The 11,761-nt window shown below is 40.5% G+C and overlaps 1 protein-coding gene across 1 annotated transcript; it reads right to left on the bottom strand.

Annotated features, from left to right (window-relative positions):
• Positions 1-1,418: 1,418 nt before the first annotated feature.
• Positions 1,419-9,651, bottom strand: LOC100658964 (cytochrome c oxidase assembly protein COX20, mitochondrial). Its single transcript, XM_003411019.4, has 4 exons — positions 9,507-9,651; positions 3,022-3,136; positions 2,875-2,938; positions 1,419-2,120 (listed from the first exon to the last, which is right to left on the bottom strand). The coding sequence occupies exons 1-4, from the start codon at positions 9,546-9,548 to the stop codon at positions 1,982-1,984; spliced, it is 360 nt and encodes a 119-aa protein (XP_003411067.1). The 5' UTR covers positions 9,549-9,651; the 3' UTR covers positions 1,419-1,981.
• Positions 9,652-11,761: the final 2,110 nt, after the last annotated feature.

Here is an 11,761-nt window from a genome sequence, read left to right as displayed (position 1 = left end):
AATTTAATGTAGATAGATAAATCAGTTTTTAAAGCTACTAATGACAACAATTCTATTTTAATCAGCTATTTAGCTGGTATCTACTGCTATATCACCTAGTGTGAAATTTCGGAATTAATGGAACAATGAAGGAAGTACAGCTGGAGGATCCCAAGTGGGCATGGAAGGTAGGTTATTCTTTAAGTTTCAAGTTTGAAAAGTATGATGGAAATTTGGATTACCGGGAAACGCGGACTCTCAGCTCATTAATGGACATTTAATAATTCAGTTAAACAAACCCTTTGTCTCAGACACTTGGTTGGGAATGCAAAGGTAAAAATGGACAAGGTCCCTGCCACAAGGAACTTGGGCTTTACTTGTAAAACACATGGCAACAGTGAATAAAAAGTGCCAACACAAAACACAAAGTAGTTACGAGTATCTTAAATGAGAGAGTGATTAATCCAGAGGATAGTGACCAAGAGAATGGAAAGCTATAGAGAGGAGATACAAAGGGCATTCTAAGTGGAGTGATGAAAAATCTACCAGAGGCATGGGTTAAGGTATAAAAGTCATGGTGGCCAGAGGTGTGGTTAAGATAGAGGCTTGGCATACCTTCACGAAGACTGGCCTTGAACTTGGTTGGCAGAGGGGAAATAGATTGAAGAGATTGGAGGTGGAAGCATCAAGACCAATTTGCAAGATTTATAAATTGTTGAAGAAAATTTAAAGTATTAATATTTAAAAACAAGTTTTAAAATAATCTGAGCAATTAAATATGTTAAAATTTTGTTTTTATTTAGGTCTCCGGTTTATACAGTCATTCTGCTGAGAAACTGAACTAAACTTGTTATTGAAGGCCTTGGAAATTTTACCAGCTAAGAGATTTCTCTCGTTCTGGGTAAGATAATGATCGTCATATGTTAGAGCTGGAAGGGCCCTTAAAAGCCAGTTGCCCGATTTTACATGATAAATGTTCCTAAACTGAAACAAGTGGCCTGTCCACACAGCTTGTTAAATAGCAGATTTTTAGCACTCATTTTACTACTATTGCAGTGCTGCCTCTTAAAACAAGAATGAGTCATATAGGAAGTTTTAATATATTTGGGCAATGATCAGTTTGAATAAGGTTTGTACCAGTTAGAATGGGCAGATGATTTTGCCCATTTTTCCTTTCTAATACCCTTCCTAATTAATGTCTATGCCCTTCCTTTGGTGACTTAAAAAATCAGTAACAATTTTATCTCTTAGAGCAACTATGTTTGACAGCGTCATTCCCTAGTAGTTAACAGCATTTTGTAAATCACACAGCCTATACACCCTAACCCTCCAAATGACAGCCACAAGAGGGGGATGCAGGAGAGGAAATGCTACCCCTCTTCTGCGCTGGACTGGAACCAGCCCCACGTTTCTTTCAGTTACAAGACATCTCTTCCCTGTTGTGTTTTGCTTTTTTTTTTTTTTTTTCCACCTTGATATTTCAGAGTAATAGGATCAATAATAAAGTTCACAATCCTGTTGACTGGTGTCTTTTTTTCTTAATTTAGATTTTATTAACACTCTTCAGGAAGGCATCTAGCTTGTTCTTATATTTAAAAGATCTTGTAATGTTGACATTAAAACCAAAAATGAAAATAACTTACTCTCTTGCCTTGGAAAGGGAGGTCTAAGTCACATAAAATCCATTCATTTTATGTGTTAAACTAGCATTAGTTTTAGAAACCAGGGGAGTGTTGGCTCATTTTGAAAAGGGTGCAGCAGTAAGATTTGAAGTGTGAAAAGTCCACTGTGTGTAGCACAATGTTAGACTGGCAGTAGACACAGGGCAAGAGTTTGCAGGTTTCTATATGTATGTGTGTATAAAAAAGACAACTTACACGTGCTTTATTTACTTGATTGAAAAGCTTTCTTATTGTACATAAAATGTTTTGTGTAGTTGATCTGAGCTTTGTGCATGCTCATTTCAATGAGTTGTATTTTGGTTTCTTCTGCCCAACACTGCTCAATTGCTGCTGTTGCGGTCAGTTTGTTTTCTTTCAGGATCAAGGTGGGTGCTTTCATATAAAATCTTACTCTTAATTCCTTCTCTGGCAATTCTTTCCTGGATTCTCAGCTTTGCATAATTATACCTACAATGGAACCTTTAAGAAAAGAATATAAATTATAAATATAAGAATCCCATAGAAATCAATTTATGAAATTTAATTGCTTTTTATAATCACAAATTACAGAATGCTTACACATGACTACCCTGAGACTACAAATACAAACATGCTAATTTGGGTGGTTTGATGTCATTAATACTTGTGATCAGGTTTTACATAAAATGAGGATTTTTAAGTGTATAATGTAAATTTTGATACCTGTGTTATGCCTTTGTAACCAAGACAAAATCAAGATAAGGACTACATCCTTTACTCTGGACTACATCCTTTACTCCAGAAGGTTTCCTTCTCATCCTTTCTTTTTAGTAACTGTCTCCCCTTCCTATACCACCAAGCAGCCACTAAATTACTAATCACCTAGGCTTAGTGTTTAACTTGGAATCACATAGTACATAGTAAGTATATGCTCTTTTTGGGTCTGTCTGATTTTGCTCAAGAAAATTGATTCATCTATGCTGTCATATACACATTCCTTAAAGTAGCATTGTCTGTCGATGCCGCATATGAGAGAAGGGCAAAGAACGAATAAGCATTAGGGTAACGCTTCCAAATGAACAGGCCATCTATTCAGATTATTCAGTAAATGATAGGAAAAAAAATCTGTTTACATTTAAGATGTCCTTTTTTTTTTTTTTAATGATAAAATACCCCCAAGTAGAGTGCTCTGAAAAAACCTTGTGTTTTGAAATTAGATAATCATGGGGTTTACCTGAATACTTAGCATACATACCAGCATCCTAAAGTCACCAAAATAAACCCACCTACTCCAACATCACATGATCTTCTAGTTCTACCTGTCAGATAAGCATAACCATCATAATTATAATTGCTCCATCTAGAAAAATATGTTAACACAAAAATAAACGCAGATACTCACTAGTTAATAAAAAATGTCCAAGGCCAGCCACAATAGATCCAAATGAACCATATAATACTGAATCCCGTGCACAGGGAATGTTTTCGACGTCTAAAATTCCTAGGAGCTTAAAGGGCTGGGATAAGATAAAAAACCTAGATTGAACAAGAAAGTATTTCAGGGCAGTTTGGCAAAGCTCACAATACAAACCCCGGTCCTTGTGTTATATGCTACGTGGTCATCGTTTCAGTAAATCTAAATCCCAAAAAAAACCAATACAAGAGGTAACTTGTATTACACCATGATTTACTAATCTGATTTGGACATAGGAATATAAATTATCTGACGAGCTGTTCAAACATCTGTAGCAGTTTATTTGGGAATTTAGTTGTCACTGAAATCATTCCAATATTGGAAGCATAACTGGGAAGTGATCAGTCTAACCATGTTACAACATTCAGGTTTATCCAGCTGTTTAATACAGTGCCATTTGAATAGCAATTTTATTTTCAGGTTTTATTGGTATTAGCTTACGGTGAGCTTCACTTGTGGTTTTAAGAATAAATATTTCATGATTAAGATAAACATGGGCAGTATATTCTGGTTGGAGTTTCCTTGCTTGTGATACTGTGGCCATATTTGATTCTTAGTGCACACTACATGGTAAGCCTAGGTGTGGGGAAAAACGGAATCCAGAGGGCTGGATTTTGTTGCAGGTCTGCCACTAGTTAGCAGCTTTGATACCCTGTACGTCATTTTTATCCCTGGTCTCCATCTCTAAGATGAAGTGTGAAAGTGATTGTTTTTATGAACAGATTTTGTTCCCCCTTATTTTTGTAACGTTCACTGGACATTTTGACCTGTTTTCTAGGAAAAGAAAAATGTCACCTTTAAGTCTAACAGATTGAACTGATGTCTGTCACCCTAGCCCTATGCTTGAGGGCTTTTGGAAGGGCCGGGCAGATGTTTAAAATTATTGCTTTAAATTAAAAACCACACATTTCACTGTAGCATTTCTATAAATACATTTTCAGTAATATTTTAAAAGAAGGCCCGCTTGCCCATTTACAGATTTTAGTTTACTTTTTTAAAAGTAAGCCACTAGTGGCGCACTGGTTAAGGGCTCAGCTGCTAACCAAAAGGTCAACAGTTTGAATCCACCAGCCACTCCTCAGAAACCCTAGGGTATAGGCAGTTCTACTCTGTTCTATAGGGTTGCTATGAGTCAGAATCTACTTGATGGTAATGGGTAGGTGTGTGTGTGTGTATATACACAGTGAAAACTAAGATTAAGGTTTAAATATGGAGATAAATTCTTAATTGTATTTTCTCTATATTTTTTGGTTTAAGCATCTGCTGAAAAATGTGATCTGGTTCATAATAAAAACGAAGTATATATATACAATGTTGGATTCTTCTCTTATTCCGCTTTCCCCCTAAACCCTTCCCCCCACACCTAACATAGAATTAAACTTACAGACTGAATATTAAAAGCTCTGCAGTAAACATCCCAAGGTGTCGGGAGATTTAAATATTCTAGGGTTTTTATTAAGACTCTCTCATCCTATCAGTTTAAAAGCCCATGGGAATGTGGTTAATAGGGAATGCTGGACCCTGCCATTCCAAGAATAATGTCATTACCTCTAAACCAGCCTATTTCCCAAGGGGGTGTGGGTGCTGGGGCCAGAGAATGGTGGTGATGGTATTTAGTACTAGTTTTACCAGATTTTTGAAGCAGGCAGCTTCTACCAGAGGGATAGTACACTTTGATGGTTTGTCACAGTTGGGCAGAGGTTCTAAGGATAAAAAGCCACTGAATTTCTCGTGGTCACAGGGCTACATGGGTTGGACACCGCATACTAAGCACTGCACACCCACCAAAGAGCAATGAGGCTTTTTAGGGCTGTTTCATGGGTATAAAACAGTAACCCTGAACACATCTGCAAACACTTGGACAAATGCTGGTAAATGCCATCAGCCCCAGTATAAGGGATCTATTAACATAATGCTGAAAATATCCTTGCTAGATATCCTCTGAAATAGTGGTACCAAAATCTGAGTTATTTTGAGGTTTTTTAGAAAGACTTAAGCTGTGGAGCTCAGATCTGGGATGTGCCATGGGATCTGTTTACAGTGCTCCAGCTGTTTTTTTTAAACTGTTGAATTTGTTAAATTAGGGTAACAATGCTTCAGAGAATGTCTAGAAAAGTATAAAAAAGAAAAGGTAAATTTGCAAATAATGGAAAATAATTTGAGCATATTTTAAAGATAATATCCTATAGAAATGACTCTCTTAAAACCAAACCCGTTGTGGTTGAATCGATTCAGACTCGGCAACCCTACTGGACAGGATAGAACTCTGCCCCGTAGGGTTTCCAAAGAGCGCTTAGCATCCTGAGCTCTTAACCATTGCACCACCAGGGCTCCTCGTGTAAAATACCTTGTATAAAACCAAGATGGTGGATAGACCAGGGAGACTGGTAAACATCCAACCCATGCATACCAAAATGTCAATAGAACCGTGGCTCAGAAACCCTGGTCTGGTCGATTTATCTCATAATTAGAGCTGGCAGGGTGCTATGTCCTAGGCTCTTGATACAGCTCTTATTTTAAATTTTCAGCTCTTTGAGATACTATCTCTAAACCAGGTAGACTCTGGGAATTTAAGACTAATAAAGTAAAACCGATGTAAGGTGGAAACACTTTACACTAAAACAAGTGATAGAAAAGTGGTAAGACTGCACCCTGTCAAAGGTGGAAAACTTCTGAGACCCAGATATAAGACGGTCATGTTAAGTCCTGGCAATCACAGGTTTCACTCTTAAAGTTTTGCCAGAGCTGTGATGCAAGTGGAAGTCAGTCTGACCCCTAAAGCCTATGTTATTTCCACTACACCAAACTGCAACATTTATAGATGAAAAACCAAGACTCAGAGAGGTGGTAGTTGTGTGCTGTCAAATAGATTCGGCTCATAGTGACCCTATATGACAGAACTGCCCCACAGGGTTTCTAGACTCATCTTCACAGGCTCAGTTTGTCAGACCTTTTCTCTGTGAAGTGCTGGTGGGTTCAAACTGCCAACCTTTTGGTTAGCAGCTGAATGTGCCTGACCAGGGCTCCTTACTCAGGGAGGAATCCTTTGATAAAGGTCCTACACCTGGAGTACCAGCATTAAGTCAGTATATAAATACTAGGTATTTTAAGACCACAATTTCCTCCTTTGAATTCTCAGCCTCCTGGAACATTTCATTTGGATTTTAGGCACTGATAACTTAAAAGCAAATGTGGAATACTATAACAAGTCTTTAGCAATGTGCTTTTTAGAAAGCACTGGACGGCCCTGGGTTTGGTTTTTGTTTTGGTTCTGAACCGTAAAATTATCAGAAACTGAAATTAGTAAGGGTTCCAGCCATAAGTCCATTTGAAGTAGTTCTGTTTATGCATTTAACCTTTCTCTAATATTCTCTTAAGTGGCCTATAATGTTTTTAAAAGTGTAGAATTTACTTTTGCCATTAACAAATTTAAGCCCTTAAACTAAGAAATTTGTTGGCTTTTGTGGGGGGGGGCGGGTAGATTATTATTTTTAAACCTTAGGTTTAGAAAAGTAGCTGTATCTGCTCACCTTGATAGAACAAAGCTCTGGGACAGCCTATTCATGTTAACCAAGCTCAGATTTCAAAACTAGAATGGCAATTTAATAATTTACAGGAAATAGATCAGCTGAAACTAGAGCCACTTTATTTTCTACTGTCAAATCTGCATTGTGCCCATAATGCTGTCTTTTCTCTCGTTGAAAAGGATGAACTGGCCCTGTTCCTATCTAAAATTAATCCCACCACTTGAGCACTGGATTCCACCCCCTCTTGCCTACTCAAGGACTCTGCTTTTGCAATTATCCCTTTTGTTTATATGTTTTTCTTCTATTATAATAACCTTCAGCATACTAACTAACAAAACAAAAATCCTCTCGACCCCACCCTGGCCTCCTACAACTACCACCCCATTTTCCTGTGCCCTTTCACAACTAAACTCCTTAGTTGTGTACTTCTCTACTTACCTCCTATTCTCTTGTTAACTCATTTCGATGAGGCATTTATTTTCTGCACTCCACTGAGACTGCTCCATCAGGGTCTCTAAAAGACACTCATTTTGTAAAACCCATCTTACTCTACATCTCAGCACATTTGACACAGATCAGTTGTTTTTGTAATACTTTGTTTACTTGGCTTCCGATACAACAATGCATCCTGAGTTCCTTGTATCCCGCTGGCCATTCCTGGCTCCTCTATTGCTGTCTCTGCAACTCTAAATGTTGACGTGCTGCCCATGGGATCTACAGTGTTTCTAGGTGTCTCAAGTCTTTCAATTAAATACCATTCCTAAGGTGGCTCTGAAATTTATATACCAAACCCTGATCTTCCCCAAGCTTCTGTCTCTCATCTGCCTACTGATACTTCTTAAAAGGATAACAAGCATTTCAAACTTAGTATTTCCAAATCAGAATTATTTTTCACCTACAAATTTGCCTCTTGATGGCCTCAACCAATTTGCAAGCCAAAAACTTAGGAGTTATCCTTGATTTCTTTTCCTTTATCAAACCCATGTCTGGAAGATTCTACTCTCAAAGTATATCCTGAACCAAACCATGTCTTGTCAAACTCTCTCTCTGCAGATACTACCAAGCCAAAGCCACCATCTGCATCTCTTAAATGATGTTGATTTCAACTTTTAAAAATGCCTGTCAAATGATACCATTTTTAAACCTCCTTATGGCCTCAAGTTATACTCAGTAATACAGGTACTACTTAACCATGCTATGAGTGCTATGAGTCAGAATTGATGGCAATGAGTTTGGTTTTTTACCATGCTATGAAAGCCCTATGCCTGTCTTCTTTTCACTTCATTTTGTATCCTGTTTATCCCCTTGTTCTCTAGAACATTGCTCTCACCATTCCTCTCATGCTTATATAGTTATTGCCTCAAGGTCTTAACCAGGGCTTTGAACCTGGTAGGTGTGTACTGAATTTAATTTTTAAACTTCTTGAAGAGCACAGAATGAGGGCAGAAGAAAGACAACTGTTTTTAAGGGCAAGTTTTACAAGGTAACTTGTAACTTTCCCATTTTAACTTAAGTTTGCAATTCCAATAATCAAATAATCCTTTTCCCTATATGGTACTGAAAGGATGGCTCATTTTATTTTAAAAAACTGTAGGCTTTTTTTTGACATTACCTTGGACTCAATTCAGTCACAAAAGCAAAAACCAAACCAAACCAAACCCAGTGCTGTCGAGTCGATTCCGACTCATAGCGACCTTTAATTTTATTATAATCTCTGGCTAGATTTGATAGGTACTGTTACTTCATCAGCAACTTGTCTTTAGCCTTGTCCCACAAATCTGGCAGTACCCAGTTTTAAGGCTTGTACAGCCGTTAAGTCACTGACTATAATATTACTAATGGATCAATTATACAAGTCAATACTGATCATTTTTTTCCCACATTATATATTTCTGATTCTCAATCGATTAAACCACACTCAGAACGCTTAAATGAACCTGGTTTGGGTTTAGTGTCCTGCAGAGGAAAACATGAGAGCCAGACACCGGCTAGATGCAGGGCTTTATGTAAAAGACCCAGGAATTTGGGTTTGATCCTGAAAGCAACGGACTGTTACCACTGGATTTCACCACAGGGGGGTGAAATCCAGTTTACAAGTTGGAAAGAACACACTGACAGCTGTGGAAGGTGGACCGAGAAGAGAGCACTAACTCAAGGATACCAGTGAATCACATACAATATTGCATACTCGGTGGAGAGAAAGCAAGGTTAATGGAAAAATCTCAGTCCTTTCATGGGATCCTCCTGCTCTGGATATTTTCAAGTTTTCATTCCCCAGTATTGAGCCCTTCAAAGTGCTGTGAAGAACACATGATAGATGAGGCACCTCCGCTTTTTACTCCCTTTACCTTTACTATTAATCTTTACGAAACCCTGGTGGTTAAGACCAAAAGGTCTGTAGTTCGAATCCATCAGGCGCTCCTTGGAAACTATGGGGCAGTTCTACCCCTGTCCTATAGAGTAGCTCTAAGTCGAAATCCGCTCCACGGCAACGGATTTGGTTATGGGGGCGGGGGGGTGGGGGGTTAACCTTTACTAGTAAATTACAGTGCAGTGCCCTTCTCAGCAAAATTTTCTTGCCAAAGGATGACCTGCAGTTATGTCTTTACGGAATACCGGTCCCTCCTCAAATCTGGTCAATTCTGACATGGGAATTTAGATTAAAACATGGGGGGGAGGGGATGTGTGAGATAATTTCAAACCCAAAGATGGGACCAAAGAAACAAATGACACGTGCTCCTAGCTCGTGAAAGGCTGTCCCTACAAGTCGCCTAGCTCGTCCCCGCTCTTCACCCACCAAATGCCCGCGTGCCCAAGGCGAGGTGCTGGGGCCCTGGGCTCCCCTCGTCCCACCGCCCCTCGGACGCCCACCGCCCGCCGGGTTACCTTCCCCTTCCCGGGCTCGCCAGGTTCCCGTTCGGCGGCCATGGGGACGAGTCAGCGCCGCGGGCCCCTCCCGGCTACTGCAGAGGACCGCCCAGAGCGGAAGTCCCCGCCTGACCGTTCGAGCCGACCCTCTCCCGCATCTCGGCGCGCAGCTCACACAATCAGCCGGGGCGGTGCCCGCCTCGCCTCGCCTTGCCTCGCCTCCGCCCCGCCCCCCGCGCGGCGGCCGCCATTTTAGGGAAGGTTTCTGCTTCTCCGCAGTGGCTGCGCCACTGAAAAGCAGCGTTTCCTATGGGCCCGCCATCTCCTTTGTTCAAGCGAACACTTTCTCCATGAGGGGCTTTTCAGCCCTGTACCCGGCCAGCAGGGCCAGGAGCGTAGGAGGAGAGCTCATGAAACAACCCCGCCACCCAGATTCTTGGCGGGGACGGAACAGAGCCCTGGGGCACATCTAGACTGCTCTTCCCGCCCCAGCCCACTCCCGTCCCACCCGCCATTTCTAACCGTCGTCTGCGCGCTCTCGTGCCCCCGTGCACGGGCGTCGGGCGCGCGCTCAGGGGCGGGGCCGCGGCGAAGGGAGCGGGCGCGCCGCCGCTGCTTTGTCCTCCGGGCCGGGCCCTGCAGCAGGGGTCGGCCTGGGCCGTACCATCTCAATGCCGTCTGCCGGGCCGGAAGTTGCCCCGCACTTCCTCGGCGGCCCTCGTCCCCTACGTGTCCTTTGTCGTTCCGGCCCGAGGACGAGCTGTGGGTGCCACCGGCAGCTCCACCCAGCACAATCCCCCTTTTAGTCCCAAACGCCTGCCACCAATAAATTGTGGTCCCACGCCCACACCACCTCCTTCCTTTTTTAGTTTATTTAAAAACCGAGTAAAAAAAAGCTTTAGTTTATTTAGTGGGTTGAAAATAACACCGGTCAGGTCGCCTAAAGGAGACTTGAGGACAAAATGGAGGGAGCAACTCGATAAGGAACACGCGTCAGGACGTTTGCGCCCACTGTATAGGGCTGGATGGGGAAGTGAAGGCGGGGAAGGTGGGGGTGGTGAGAAGGACTTTGGTGTTTACACAGAAATATGTCAGCAACATGCATTTTTAATGTTAGTGTGCTACGTTATACACCCCCTAAAAAGTATTATTTAAATAGCCACGACTGCGACATAACTGGAAACATAAACATTGAAATTTGACTAGGTTTTTTTTTTATCGAGAGTGCGTGCATGCTGGTCTGGTGTAAAATAGGGTGGAGCTAGTTTTCCAGCAGTCAAAGTAACTACAATGCAACAACTCTTTTGTCAGGATTTAAATTTTTCTATCCAATCAAAGGTAAACGTCCGGATCGTTACTTTATATCCTTCATTTGTGTCCCTTATATTTCACGTTTAAACGTTATATATTTCAAAGTCTCCTTTTGGGGAAATGCTTAATAGTAGAGCGCATCATTGTGCAAAGTCATGCTGCTTCTAATCACGCTCAGGAATGCTGGCTGCAAAGATTTAATATTAACGACCATTACTACATCGAGCCTTTTCTTTCTCTCTGGAGTGGTCTACTTTAATGTTCATTTAGCCCTTCCTTTTTTTTTACAAACCGAACAAAATACACAATTTTTGACTTATTTATGTGTGAGTTGTTTTAATGAATATCTTTTGGTGCAATTGGACAGTTACAAACTGCATACTGATACAATTTTTAGGGAATGGGGAAAAAGTAACCCCACCGGTGATAGCCTACCAGGTTTGAGTTCTCAGCTGTATTTCTTAGGCAAATTCTTACGCTTTGAAAGCTTGGGCTGGAAAGTAGTATTTTAGGTGGTAATAGACTGGAAGGCACTGGGGTTAGTCAATAAAAGAATGAGGAATGCTTTTGAAGTAATTCCTAATTATATTTTAAAGGAAGGAAAACTGGAACAGTACCAGGTAGAATGGCATTAAGCCATACTATTTAATTTTTTAGTGTGACTTTGAAAAATTGCTCGAGTGGGCTTAGTTTGGGGTCCATTTCATTTGTCTTTGAGAAGTATTTTTATAAGAGTTACTTCTTTACATGTAAATGTTTTTAATTTCACAAAAATTGCATAATAACAGGTAATTGATTTTTGTTTAACAATTTGTAGAGTAAAAAGAAAAAATCTCTCCTTTTTTCTCCCCCAAGGTAAACACAACTAGCAGTTTGATATGTCTTTTTCCAAACTCTTTTCTTTTTTCCCCCTTTTTTAATTTAATTAAAAATTATACGATCATTAGCCATTAGAGAAATGC

The sequence above is a fragment of the Loxodonta africana genome, chromosome 25 (genome assembly GCF_030014295.1).
Source record: "Loxodonta africana isolate mLoxAfr1 chromosome 25, mLoxAfr1.hap2, whole genome shotgun sequence".
NCBI classification, from domain to species: Eukaryota; Metazoa; Chordata; class Mammalia; order Proboscidea; family Elephantidae; genus Loxodonta; species Loxodonta africana.
This window is presented reverse-complemented; position numbering and strand designations above follow the sequence as displayed.